The sequence below is a fragment of the Meles meles genome, chromosome 16, assembly GCF_922984935.1.
Source record: "Meles meles chromosome 16, mMelMel3.1 paternal haplotype, whole genome shotgun sequence".
NCBI lineage: Eukaryota > Metazoa > Chordata > Mammalia > Carnivora > Mustelidae > Meles > Meles meles.
This window is the reverse complement of record NC_060081.1, coordinates 58,222,909-58,236,882: the sequence shown is the minus strand read 5'-3', so window position 1 is coordinate 58,236,882 and position 13,974 is coordinate 58,222,909. Positions and strand designations below refer to the sequence as shown.

General features: G+C 48.2%; 1 protein-coding gene across 2 annotated transcripts in view; it reads right to left on the bottom strand.

The window, feature by feature from the left end:
- The window catches only part of ZNF341 (zinc finger protein 341), a 45,916-nt gene extending 32,197 nt beyond the window's left edge, over window positions 1–13,719 (bottom strand). Inside the window, exons 1-4 of one of the 2 annotated variants that reach the window (XM_045981389.1) lie at window positions 13,644–13,719; window positions 7,325–7,435; window positions 4,317–4,513; window positions 2,169–2,318 (exon numbers count right to left, since the gene is read on the bottom strand). In XM_045981389.1, coding sequence (XP_045837345.1) covers window positions 2,169–2,318; window positions 4,317–4,513; window positions 7,325–7,435; window positions 13,644–13,674 — 489 coding nt within the window. In that variant the 5' untranslated portion in view covers window positions 13,675–13,719. Of the gene's footprint in view, window positions 1–2,168; window positions 2,319–4,316; window positions 4,514–7,324; window positions 7,436–7,815; window positions 7,930–13,643 lie in introns of those variants that run through there. The other variant, XM_045981390.1, reaches the window with a different exon arrangement.
- Window positions 13,720–13,974: the final 255 nt, after the last annotated feature.

The window sequence follows — 13,974 nt, the reverse complement described above, 5'->3', positions numbered from 1 at the left end:
TCTCTCTGCCTGCCTCTCTGCCTACTTGTGATCTCTGTCTGTCAAATAAATAAATACAAATCTTAAAATACTAATTTACTTTTTTTAATACTTTATTTATTTGACAGAGAGAAATCACAACTAGGCAGAGAGGCAGGCAGAGAGAGAAAGAAGCAGGCTCCCCGCGGAGCAGAGAGCCCGATGCAGGGCTTGATCCCAGGACCCTGGGATCATGACCTGAGCCAAAGGCAGAGGATTTAACCCACTGAGCCACCCAGGCGCCCCTAAAGATTTAATTTTTAAGTAATCTCTACACCCAATGTGGGGCTCAAACTCACAACCCTGTGATCAAGAGTCACGTGCTTTACCAACTCAGCAAGCCAGGTGCTCCCCCAACTTTTATTCTTAAAATCTCAAATCTACAGAAAGACTGCAAAAGAATACAGGGATCAGGGGCCCACGGCTGGCTCAGTGAGTACAGCATACGGCTCTTGATTCCAGAGTCATGAGTTCCAGCCCCACATGGGCATGGAGATTAAATAAAACAAACAAAACAAAGAATACATTGATCAGTCCTACATTCCATCTAATTTACCAGTTGTTGCCATTTGGCCTCCTCTGCAAGGTGCACATACGGGTGTGTACATGCAGATAAATGGACATACATACACACAGGGTTATATTTGTGTTTTAGCAAGCCACAGGACAGCTGCAGACATTGTAACACTCTGTTCTTCAATACTGTATTCCGTGCGTCCCCTAAGAACAGGATATTCTCCCATATAACCACAACTTGACAATCACACTCAGGAAATTACATGCTGATATAATACTACTATCCAAAATATTCAAATTCATCCTATTCTCATTCCCCCAAATGGCTTTGGATTCTTTCCCCCCAATCCAGGATCCAACCAAGAACTGCATATTGCCAAGGGAAGGGCAGGCAAAATGGATGAAGGGAAGCAGGAAATACAGGTGGAAAAGAAAAACAAAAAAACTCACACATTGTAATCGGTTGCCATGTCTCTCTAGTTTCCAGAGTATTTAAACTTTGTTCTTATTTTCTGTTGTGTATTGTCTAACATTTTCCAACGGATATGGAACACTTTTGTTAAGAAGTTAGGAGGGGGCACCTGGGTGGCTCAGTTGGTAAGGCATCCGACTTCTGATTTCGGCTCATGTGATGATCTCAGGGTCATGGGGTTGAGTCTCACATGGGGCTCTATGCTCAGTGGGGAGTCTGCTTGAGATTCTCTCTCTCCCTCTCCCTCTGCCCCTCTTCTCCTCACTCTCACTCCCTGTGCACACACCTGTGCTCACTCTCTCAAATAAATAATCTTTTCTTAATTTCTAAAAAATTGTCAGAGTAAATCTCTTTTTTAAAAAAAAGTTTAAAAGATTTTATTTATTTATTTGACAGAGAGAGAGAGACCCCAAGTGGGCAGACAGACAGGCTGGGGCGGGGGTATGGGGGAGAAGCAGGCTACTTACTGAGCAGAGAGCCTGATGCAGGGCTTGATCCCAGGACCCTGAGATCATGACCTGAGCCAAAGGCAGAGGCTTAACCCTCTGGGCCACCCAGGCGCCCCTACATCTTTTTAAGATCTTATTTATTTATTTGAGAGAGAGAGAACACAAGAGGGGATATGGTCAGAGGGAGAAGCAGACTCCCCACTGAGCAGGGAACCCAATGCAGGACCTAATCCTGGGACTCCAGGATCATGACCTGAGCTGAAAGCAGTCTTTTAACCGACTGAGCCACCCAGGTGCCCAAATAAATAAATCTTTAAAAAAAGAAAGAAAAGAATAAAAATAGGAAGGTGTCTGGCTGGCTCAGTCAGTATACATGTGCCTCTTGATCTTGAGGTTGTGGGGTCATGAGTTCAAGTCCCATGTTGGGAATGGAGACTACTTATTAAAAAAAAAAAAAAGGAAAAAAGAAGAAGAAAATTAGGAGTCAAAATAGCCAGACTATGGCTATGAAAACCCAAAGTAATGTTCTAGGTCTCAACTAAAGTGACAGCTTCCCTACCCACAGCAGGACAGGCCAAAGGGAGACTGACAGTCCCTCTTCAGCATAAGAGAGCTGAGGCCATCCACTCTTCTTTCTACAAGGCTCCAAATTCATGGCAGGCAACATACAGACTTGGAGTCAAGACCCTACGAGAAGTCGGCCCCCTTCTTACCTGCACAGGCGGGGGGCCCTGGGGCATGGGCTGGTCCAAGGACGTGAAGGCCGACATGGCAGACATGAGCACGTCATCACTCACCAAGATGTTCCCCTGCACCAGGGTCTGGATCAGCGGGGATGGGGGCACCGTAATGTACGTGGAGATCTGGGTAGTGTGAAAGGAAGAGAAAGAGAGAAGGGAAGAGAAGAAAAGGGGAGAGAAGAGAAAGGATACGTCTGAGGCTTTGGAAGGAAACAGGGCATGATGAAAAGGCTTGGGCTCTGGAATCCCACAGACCTGTGTTTCATATCCACCTCAACTTCTCCCTGCTGTACGACCTTGGGCAAGTCACTCCACCTTTCAGAACTTCCATTTCCTTATCTATGAAATGAGAATAAGTCACAACTCTCTGTAAAATAAATACCCGCTAATACTTTCTGATATCTCTCCTAGAGTAACACTCATACATGTCTACCAGGAGTCCATAAACAACAGTATTCTGTGTAGTTTTATTTCTAATAGTGAATAATTAGAAAGAGCCTCAGTGTCCATCAAAGGGTAAACAGAGTAAAAAATACAACATAGTCATAGCTTAGAATACTACACAGCAGACAAAAGGTATTGCACGAGAAATCAAATTATATAATAACATGCAGATTATATTTTCTTACTTAAAAAAATTCTAAAACAGGGGCGCCTGGGTGGCTCAGTGGGTTAAGCCGCTGCCTTCAGCTCAGGTCATGATCTCAGGGTCCTGGGATCGAGTCCCGCATCGGGCTCTCTGCTCAGCGGGGAGCCTGCTTCTCCCTCTCTCTCTGCCTGCCTCTCTTGTGATTTCTCTCTGTCAAATAAATAAATAAAATCTTTAAAAAAAATTCTAAAACAATAGCACTGTATAATTCCTGTGGGAATCACCATGCTCTGTGTTAAGAGAGGTCTGCGGCAGCCTAGGGAGTATCAGTGTACAGGTCCTATGGCTCTGGGGTGAATGCCTTTATTCTGACAGCAGGAATTATGTCCATACAATGGATGGAGATAATGTTTTAAAGGAATGAGCAGACAAGAGGCAGCCAGAAAGAAACCTGACACCTTGACCTAGCGTCCTGCGACGTGTCCAGCCTCCATTACAGGGATGCTTAATCCCTCTAAAAGCCCTTGACCAAGGGTGTCTCTGCTTTCCCCTGACCTCCAGACTTGCAGATCTGTCTGCGTCTTCACTCCCTCCACTTAAAGTCCAGTGGATATCTCAAGTCCAGCATGACCAGTGGACTCCTGGCATCCCCCCGCCAAATCTTCTTCTAGCTGTTCTCCCCACTTCAGGAAATGGCAACCTCACCTCTGCAATGGATCCCCCTTGACTCCTTCTGATCTCACGCCTCACATCCAACCCACCCACAAGCTCTACCAGCTCCACCTTCAAAACATTTCCGAAACCTCATCCCTTCTCCTCACCTCCACTGCCACCATCCCAGTCAAGCCACCACCACCAGACTGGTACAACAGGCCCCTACATCGTTTTCCTGGGTTTCTCTCTTGACTCTCACCAAAATCTATTCACTGAACAGCAGCCAGAGTAATCTAGTTTCAGTGTAAATCAGACTATGTCCATCTTCTATTCAAAACCTTCCAAAGGCACCCATCTCACTCAGAGTAAAAGCCCACGAAACCCACATGTTTGTCAGGATTCCCCCTGTTCCCTGTCTGACCGTATCATCTCCCGCTCTCCTCCTCACTCACTCAGCTCCAGCCATGCTCACCTCCTTGCTGGTCCCGGAATAAACCCAGCACACTCCCACCCCAGGGCCTTTCCATTTGCAGATCCCTTCTCCTGAAATATTCTTCCCCAAACCAGCAGCATGACTCATTCCTTCATCACCTTGGGTCTCTGCTCATACATCACCTCTTCACAGAGCTCTTCCCCAAGCACCATCTACAAAATGGCAGAACCTCCCATCCTTGTCGTGGCATCCCCATCTCTCTGCACTTAACATCCTGCAAAAAGTCTATCTCTCCATATGTGTTTGGTATTATCTCACCCACCTCCATAAGGGCAGTGATTTGGAACATTTATCCATCACAGTGCCCAAACAGTACCTGACACATAGTGCAAGCTCAAAAAAGACTTGAATGAATGAATGAACGAACACACAAACGAATGAATACCTGGCGATTGGCAGGAGGTGGGGCCTGCTGGACAGCTGCAGGGGCTGCCGAAGGGGTGTAGATGCTGTTGGTGGCCAATGAGACGGTGGCCAGGGGCGGAGCATTCCCCTGGCACTGTTCCCGCTTGTGGGTCATAAATGCCGGCAGCGAGTTGAACTGCTTCTTGCACTTTCCGCAAAGAAAGACATCCTCATCATCTAGGGGTCACACCCACATGAACAGAGGGAGAGGAACAATGATGAAAAGCAAGATAAATGAGAAGGCACCACAGTGAGAGGCGGAGAAAACCTGTGGCTGGACCACAAGCATGCCAACTTAACAGAAATCTGTGACTCAGCGTGCATGTGTCTAGTGCCAACCTTGTGCTTCCAAAAGGAGATTTCAAAACCACGCCGGCTCCTACAGGAATATCCAGTCACGTCTACCCAGGTATCGACAAATTATGAATCAAGAAATAGTAGAGTGGGTGTGCTTCAAAGCTGAGAAATTTTGGAATCTTTATCCCACCTGCATTGTTCATCAGTCCTCAAATGGGCTACATGACCTTCTACGTTTCGGCATCCCCTGCTCCCTCTGCAGGCTTCTTCTCTCAGAACAACTCAGGCCGCAAGACTCTGCTCGGATGTCACCTCCTTCAGGAAGCCTTCCTAAAGCTAGTCGCCACAGTTCCTTCCGCTGGGTGCATTGCTCATATCACACTTCTTCCCAGCACCACCAGACTGTGAGTCCCCCAAAAGGGAGGAAATAAGTCTTACTTATTACCATAACTGCAGTATCTCCTGGGTCCGTAGGAGCCCCTGAATGGGCATTTGCTGAATGAGTGAAAAACTCAATGAATGATTAGCTACAGCTGATACCACCCACTGAGGGTGACCATGGTAGACCATGGCCATGTACTGTGCCAAGCACTCGACACATTGTGGCAGAAATTGTTGGGGCGCCTCGGTGGCTCAGTTGGTTAAGCATCTGTCTTTGGCTCGGGACTGATCCCAGGGTCCTTAGATCGAGCCCCACATCGGACTCTCGGCTCAGCAGGGGGCCTGCTTCCTCCTCTCTCTCTGCCTGCCTCTCTGCCTACTTGTGATCTCTGTCTGTCAAATAAATAAATAAAATCTTTTAAAAAAAAAGTCCATTTGTTATTCAACAGCCACTCTTCCTTCTTAGACAGTAATAGTGGGAAACATGACCATCTAACTAAAGACTATCTCCCAGCCTTCTTTCCAGCTAGACATCATGTGACTGAATTCTAACCAATAGGACAAGAGCGAAAGTATACTGTCTATGCAAATTTCTTTTTTTTTTTAATTTTTTATTTATTTGACAGATAGAAATCACAACTAGGCAGAGAGGCAGGCAGAGAGAGTGGAGGAAGCAGGCTCCCTGCAGAGCAGAGAGCTGGATGCGGGGCTCGATCCCAGGACCCTGGGACCATGACCTGAGCCGAAGGCAGAGGCTTTAACCCACTGAGGCACCCAGGCGCCCCTCTATGCAAATTTCTTTTAAAAGGAAGACATATAGGGACGCCTGGGTGGCTCAGTCAGTTAAGTATCTGCCTTTGGCTGGGGTCATGATCCCAGCATTCTGGGATCAAGCACCACATGGGGCTCCTTGCTTGGCAGGGAGTCTGCTTCTCTCTCTGCCTCTTCCTGCCACTCCCCAGGCAGGGGAAAAAAAAAAAATTTAAAAAAAAAAAAAAAAAAGGAAGGCATATAGGGGCGCCTGGGTGGCTCAGCTGGTTAAGCTTTTGCCCTTGGCTCGGGTCATGATCCCGGGGTCCTGGGATGGAGCCCCACACTGGGCTCCCTGCTCAGCAGGGAGTCTGCGTCCCCCTCTGCCCCTCACCACACCTATGCTTGCTCTCTCTCTCTCAAATAAATAAAATCTTTTTTTTTTTTTTTATTTTTTTAAAGATTTTATTTATTTATTTGACAGAGAGAAATCACAAGAGAGGCAGGCAGAGAGAGAGGGAGAAGCAGGCTTCCCGCTGAGTGGAGAGCCCGATGCGGGACTCGATCCCAGGACCCTGAGATCATGACCTGAGCTGAAGGCAGCGGCTTAAGCCACTGAGCTACCCAGGCGCCCAAATAAAATCTTTTAAAATAACAAAATAAAAAATAAAAGGAAGGAGTATGACTTCTACTTTGTTCTTTCTTCCCTTCACGTTGTCTAGAATGTGGAAATGAAAGTGGAAAGCTGGAGCAGCCAACCTGGACTGCAGGTAGAGAGCAACAGAACCTTAAGAAAGAAAGGGTCTGAGTCTCACCACACCCACCCCAAATGCACATCAGGACTTCGTGTAAGAGAGAAATAAGCATTCATCTGTACAAACCACAAGAAACTTGTGTTCCTTATTTACAAAACAACTGAAAGTGAGTCCCAAGCATCCTCACAAGGTCTCTAAGAGGTAAGACTATTATCCTCATTTTACAGATGTAGAAACTGAGACACAGAGAAGTTAACTTACTCTGAGGCACAGAGAAGTTAACTTACTTGCCCAAGTTCACAGAGCCAGGAACTATGGGAACAAGGATTCAAACCCAGGTGGGTATCTCTGTGCCCAGAATTGTTCCCAAGTGTTCAAAAATGTTTGTGGAATGAATAAATGAACACACAGACTCACACAGGGCTCTAAAGTTCCTTGCCTTCTCTGTGTCTCAGGGGCCTGGCCTGGAAATTGGAGATTCATGTTCAGCCTGCTCTTTCCATAGAGGAGAGGTTGAGAAATAACTTTCTGGTCAAATGTGCAAGCATTACTAAACTCCTAGCCATTCCCTATGTCATGAGCCTCACATTCACTAAGTGATTGAGAAAGTGCGTCCTCATTGCTAAGAAGAGACAAGCATGAGCCTGAAGACCCAGCCTGGGAGGAAGGGGAGAGAGTTCAGACACCAGATGGTATCCTGGGCACCCCAGTAGGCAATTCACTCCCATACCCCCTCCTGAGCCCCATGTGCTTTTCACAGGGAGCTACCCACCCTTCCCACCGGTGAACCTGCGCAGATACTTACCCAGTGGCTGGATAGCAGGAGGTGCATTGACACTCTGGCCTGTTGGATCAGGGACTGCTCCTTGGCCGTCCAACAATGACTGGACTGCCAGGACGGTCTGATTGTCCATTCCTAAAAAAAGAAATGGAGTCTCTGACTTCCCCTTTATAAGCCAGACCCAAAGCAAGCCCTCTGTGGCAAAGACGGCTGGCTGTGCCCCAAAATACATTCCCTCCTACTTCCACTGCAATAGAAACCAAGATTTTTGGCTGAAAATACGGCCCCACAATGAAGATTACACTTCCCAGCTACTCTTGCTGCTAGGGACTGTCTAAATTCTGGACAATGGGGGAAGAAAGGTGTTCTATGGCAGTACCTGGGAAGTTATTTTAAAACTGCCTGGTATGGGATGCCCTTTTTTTTGCCCTATTCCTCCATCCTGCTTCCTACAATGAGAATACGATCAGGGGAAGTCTAGCCTCCACCCCAGATCATAAAGATAAGAGCCATACCCTAGGGATTGCAGGGCACAATCTGGAAAGGTCCTGGGCCTCTGAGAACCTTGGAGAACACAGCCACCCTTGGAGCTTTGGACTGTCTTCCTCTGGTCTCCCATATGAGAGAAAACAACTTCTACCTTGTTTAAGTCACTGCCAGTTGGGCTTCTCTCTTCCTCAGGGAACAATCGGATCCTAAATCATAAGCCCCTCCACAAATCATGTAACCGAGTCTTCCCCATCCTACCCCACAAATTTGTTTGCTCTTGGGCATCCCGGCTTCCCTTGTTTTCAGACGTGTACTTCTCCTTTCAGTTGCTCAGTAAACAGTGTAATCGAATTTATGGTCAGGACACCCGTGGGAAGCTGAGTACTTCCATGTTTTCCAGTCAGCTGTCACTGCTGCTGAGGTTCATAGTAGTACACTGTCTAGCCATGTCACCAGCTGGAGGACGGGCCTCCTCACATCTAAGTGGCCACCAAACCACACTGCCTCCCTCCCAAAAAACCCAGAGGGTGCCTCCTTCTCTCGGTCCCCACAACCAATGCTCTGCTTCCAACCTCTTCCAACCTTTTACCTGGACACCTGCTCCAGCTTCCAAAGGCAATGCAAATTAGAACTATTAGCTGCCACAGCCAAAGTGAATTCATATTTTCTCTTGTCACAATGCATGTTGTGTTTTTCCTGAGGCCAGCACTTCCCTCCAACCCCTCCTGCTCCCTCAGAAACCACTCTCTACCAAAAGGTCCCTTTTTCACAGTATGTCTACAACCTCTCCTTCCCATCAACAGCTACACATGCTCAGGTCTCTCTAGAATGCTCTCTCTTGAACCCACATTCCTATCTCTCCTCCCTTCAACACCAATCATCCTTTCACCTCCTCTACCCACCTCCCAATCTTCCTCTACCCACTTCATGGGCTTAAGCTCCCAGCATTCCACCAGAATCACCAAAGAACATCTGGCAGCATCGGACGTTCCTTCTTGAGACACTCCCCTGGCTCTAGGATACCTCCCTCCTGGGTCTTCTTCCACCTCTCTGCTCACTCCTTCACAGCTTGCTCTGCTCTCTTCTGTCTAGATCTCTTCTAGGGGCTCCTGGGTGGCTCAGTGGGTTAAAGCCTCTGCCTTCGGCTCAGGTCATGATCCCAGGGTCCTGGGATCAAGTCCCACATCTGGCTCTCTGCTCAGCAGGGAGCCTGCTTTCCTTCCTCTCTCTCTGCCTGCCTCTTTGCCTACTTGTGATATCTGTCTGTCAAATCAATAAATAATATCTCTAAAACAAAACAAAATAAATCTCTTCTAAATGTTTCTGTTTTGAAAGGTTCCTTCAGTCTGGATTCTCTCTCTTCTCCCTAGGCAGACTCACTTACCTCCCATCTAATTCTCCCCAATATGGAGTCCCAAACTTGGGGTTTGCTCCCCTGGATGAGCTTCAATAAGTCTCCAACTATTTTAGACAAAATTGTGAGTCAATAAGCATTTGTATGCAAATCTGTACATGAGCATTCACAGTGGTTTTATTCATAATAGTAAAAAACTGGAAACAATTCAGAAGTTCTTCAATGGGTGAACAGTTACACTGTGGTACATCCATACCTTGGAATACAACTCAGTAATAAAAAGGAATGAAATAGGGGCGCCTCGGTGGCTCAGTGGGTTAAGTCTCTGCCTTTGGCTCAGGTCATGGTCTCAGGGTCCTGGGATCGAGCCCCACATCGGACTCTTTTCTCGGCAGGGAGCCTGCTTCCCTCTCTCTCTGCCTGCCTTTGTCTACTTGTGATCTGTCTGTCAAGTAAATAAAATCTTTAAAAATAAATAAATAATGAAAAAGTGGTCCACATCACTCGGCATCAGGGAAATACAAATCAAAACCACAATGAGATATCACCTCACACCAGTCAGAATGGCTAAAATTAACAAGTCAGGAAATGACAGATGCTGGCGAGGATGCGGAGAAAGGGGAACCCTCCTACACTGTTGGTGGGAATGCAAGCTGGTGCAACCACTCTGGAAAACAGCATGGAGGTTCCTCAAAATGTTGAAAATAGAACTACCCTATGACCCAGCAATTGCACTACTGGGTATTTACCCTAAAGATACAAACATAGTGATCCGAAGGGGCATGTGCACCTGAATGTTCATAGCAGCAATGTCCACAATAGCCAAACTATGGAAAGAACCTAGATGTCCATCAACAGATGAATGGATAAAGATGTGGTATATATACACAATGGAATACTATGCAGCCATCAAAAGAAATGAAATCTTGCCATTTGCGACGACGTGGATGGAACTAGAGGGTATCATGCTTAGTGAAATAAGTCAATCGGAGAAAGACAACTATCATATGATCTCCCTGATATGAGGACGTGGAGATGCAACATGGGGGGTTAGGGGGATAGGAGAAGAATAAATGAAACAAGATGGGATTGGGAGGGAGACAAACCATAAGTGACTCTTAATTTCACAAAACAAACTGAGGGTTCCTGGGGGGAGGGGGGGTTGGGAGAGGGGGAGGGGGGTTATGGACATTGGGAAGGGTATGTGCTATGGAGAGTGCTGTGAAGTGTGTAAACCTGGCGATTCACAGACCTGTACCCCTGAGGATAAAAATACATTATATGTTTATAAAAAAATAAGAAATAAATAAAAAATTAAAAAATAAATAAATAAAAAGGAATGAAATACTGATAGGCATAATAACTTGGGTGAATCTTAGGGGATTATGATAAGTGGGGGAAAAGCCAATTTCAAAGCTCATATACTATATGATTCCACTTACATGACATTCTTGAAATGACAAAATTTTAGAACTGGAAGACGGATTAGTGGTTGACAGACATCAGAGATGATGGGGCGTGGGGAAGGAGGTGGGTTAGGCTATCAAAGGGCAACCATTTATGGTGATGTAACTGTTCAATATGTTGTAATATAAAATAGTCTTGCATGTTACATTGAGGAAAACTAGGTAAAGGGTATATAGGAATCTACAGAAAAAAACCCACAATGATTTCAATTAAAAAATTTGATTCAAGGGGCACCTCAGTGGCTCAGTGGGTTAAGCGCCTGCCTTCGGCTCAGGTCATGATCCCAGGGTCCTGGGATCAAGCCCCATGTAGGGCTCTCTGCTTAGGAAGGAGCTTGCTTCTCCCTCTCTCTCTGCCTGCCACTCCCCCTACTTGTGCGCACTCTCTCTCCTTCTCTTTGTGAAATAAATAAAATCTTAAAAAAATTTTTTTAAAAATTTTGATTCAAAAAATACTGCCTGTCAAAACTATGGAGACAATCAGAAGATCAGTGATTCCGGGAGTTTTGTTGGGGGTGGGGGGCTATGAAGAGACAGAACAGAGAGGATTTTTAGAGCAGTGAAAATACTCTGTGATGATACTGTAATGAGGGATATATGTCACTGCACATCTGTCCAAGAGAATGTGCAACACCCACAGTGAACATAAAGAAAAGCCATCGATTTTGGATGATTATGATGTGTCAGTGTGGAGCCATCCTAGGTACCAAATGTACCATTTGGGCGAATTATGTTGCTAATGGGGGAGGCTACTCACGTGTGAGTTCAGAGGCTCTTCAGGAAATCTCTATACCTTCCTTTCAACTTTGTTGTCAACCTAAAACTGCTAAAACTAAAAAATAGTCTTTTCAAAAAAGGCTGCCTGTCTAAAACTGAGATCCAGCGAAGCGCGTCACCCTCACTGCTCAGTTTTACCTCTTCCAGTAATTCTCATCAACAAGAGGCACCAATGTCCACCCAACCAGAGCCCCTAGGGCACCCCTTTACTCTTTCCCCAACCTCTTCTCATTTCTAGTCCTTCAGCAGCAAGTCTAGCCTATTCTGCCCCCATTGCCCCTCTTCAGATCTACTTTCCTCCTTCCTGTAGCTGTCCCCCTGGCCCAGGCCACCACTGGTTCTCAGCAGGACAACTGCAGCTACTTCCCTCACCTCCCTGCTGCCACTCTGGCCCCCTCCAGTGCGTCCTCAGAGCAGCCAAGTGAACTTTATAAAACATAAATCAGATTGTTCTGCTCCCCTGCTGAAAACCCTTTCTCAGCTCCACACTGATTGCGAGATAAAGTTCACAAGTCTCATCTCTAACTCCTCACTCACATGAACTTCTGTGAATCCTAGAAGACCCCTCTCTTCCCCCAGGGCTTTGCAAATGCAGATCCTACTGCCTGGGTCATCTCTGGGTCCTCACAGTTCTGCTGTCCTTGCCCTAGCCAAGCATGCATGTCACTGTTCTAGGAACTGGTTTTTCTTTTAATTTCCTCATCACTCAATACATGAACACATTCTTGCAGTAAAAATTCAAACGTGGAGGACGTCCATGGAAGCTAAAGAGAAAGTAGGCCTCACCCTATTCTACTGGTCTTCCAGAGGTTAAGTACACTGATCCTGTCCCTCCACATCTGTCACCCTAAAAGCTGGCACTAAAAGCCAGCTAAGGTAATCTTCTTTTATGGTATACCTTTTCTGTAACTGTTTAATTTTAATAGTTTTTTGTTCTATAATTTCTATATGCCTCCCTCCACTCATGTGCCCCCCTGACCGACTGTGGGGCAGGAATTGTGTGTGGCTCAGTGAGTATTCCTGAGATTGAAATTCTCACCCCAGGGGCGTCGGGGGGGGGGGGGGGGGGTTCTCATCTATTTCATGGTGAGAACTCTGATCCTCCAAAAAGTGAAGGGACATGGATGAGATGTCCTATGGGTCTCAAAGTCTCAGCAACATTCTACTAGTCTGGCCAACTTTCAGTCTTCTGATTTATCACACCCCTCTAAGAGCATTCTCAGGTCTGTATCCCGCCCCCACCCCCAGCAACCTACCCTGTGCCACGGTCCTAAAGTCAGTAAGGCTCCCGCCCACCCATCCATGTCCTGCAGGTGCATAGAGAGGTCTATGCAGTGTTTGCTGACTCCAAAGCCCACAATTCCCTGCGCCTGAGGTCCACTTCCACGCTCGGAACCACCAGGGCACAGGACAATTAGATGGCACCCAGTGTTTATAGGGTTCCATCTGAGGGCACTGTGTGTCCCAGCCAAGCACACCGCTGACACCCATCGTTTCTTGATCTGAGTGTATAAAGCTCTGCACCCCAGCACGGTGCACAAAATAGGCACCTAGTGTTTGTTGGTTTGCGTCTGTGAGCACCGAGTCCTGGCCTTCCACACAGGTAGCACCTATCCTTTCCTGGTCTAATTTTGAGAGACCACCTCGGGCACGAGGCACAGTTGGCCCTCAATACAAGTCGTTCGTGGTCAGGACGCCTAGTTAGGTTGCTTCAGCCGCCAAGCCCTTCCCGCCCCCGTATCATCGCCTCCTTCAGCCCGGACTTTGCGAGGCCTGTCTTCCACTGTGCTGCCTCTCCGGCTGTTCCCTCCAGGACATTCCTCCTGCGCCGACCCGAGGCCCTCGCCGCTGACGCTGTTCCTGTCCAAGGCCTTCCCCCCTCCGCCCCGGCCATGCTCCCCCGGCCGTTCTGCCCCGGTGCTCCCTCGCCTCCCCCAGGGCTTTCCTCTCCTCGCTGTTCCTGTCCCGTTGTACCCCCTGCGCCGGGCCTCGGCTCCCGCGGCTGTTCTGGTCCCATACCACCGCCCTCCGCCATTGAGCCTATCTCCGCCGCTGTTCCGGTCCCGGTGCCCACCCCCCCGCCGGGCCTCGGCTCCCCGGGCTGTTCCCGCCCGTGCCCCTCCCGCCCCGTGGCTGTTCCGGCCCCGGCGCCCTCCGCCCCGCGGCCGCCGCGTGCCCTGGGCCCGGCTCTGCGAGGACGCGGCGGGAGGGGGCGCAACGTGGAACAGCCGCCTCCCCCGGCCCCGCCGCCGCTCACCCTCCAGGGCCTCGAAAATCGTCTGCGCCATCTTGGAGCTGCCGCCGTCTTGGGAGCCGAAGCCGGGCTACGTGAGCATTGTGGGAACCGCGGCGGGGTCAGGGCCGCCAGGGGGCGCTCGCGAGCTGCCGCCGAGCTCCTTCACCCCCAACCCCGCCCGCCATCCGGGAGATTCAGCCGTGGCTCCCCTGTCCTGCCTAGATAACCCAGCCACCGGCATGTGGATCTCCAAACCTGTCTCACATGAACCCCCAATTCTGCACACTGACCCCATCCCAGCCGCACACAGGAGACCTCCCAATTGGGTATTGGACCCCTAATATTATCTGGA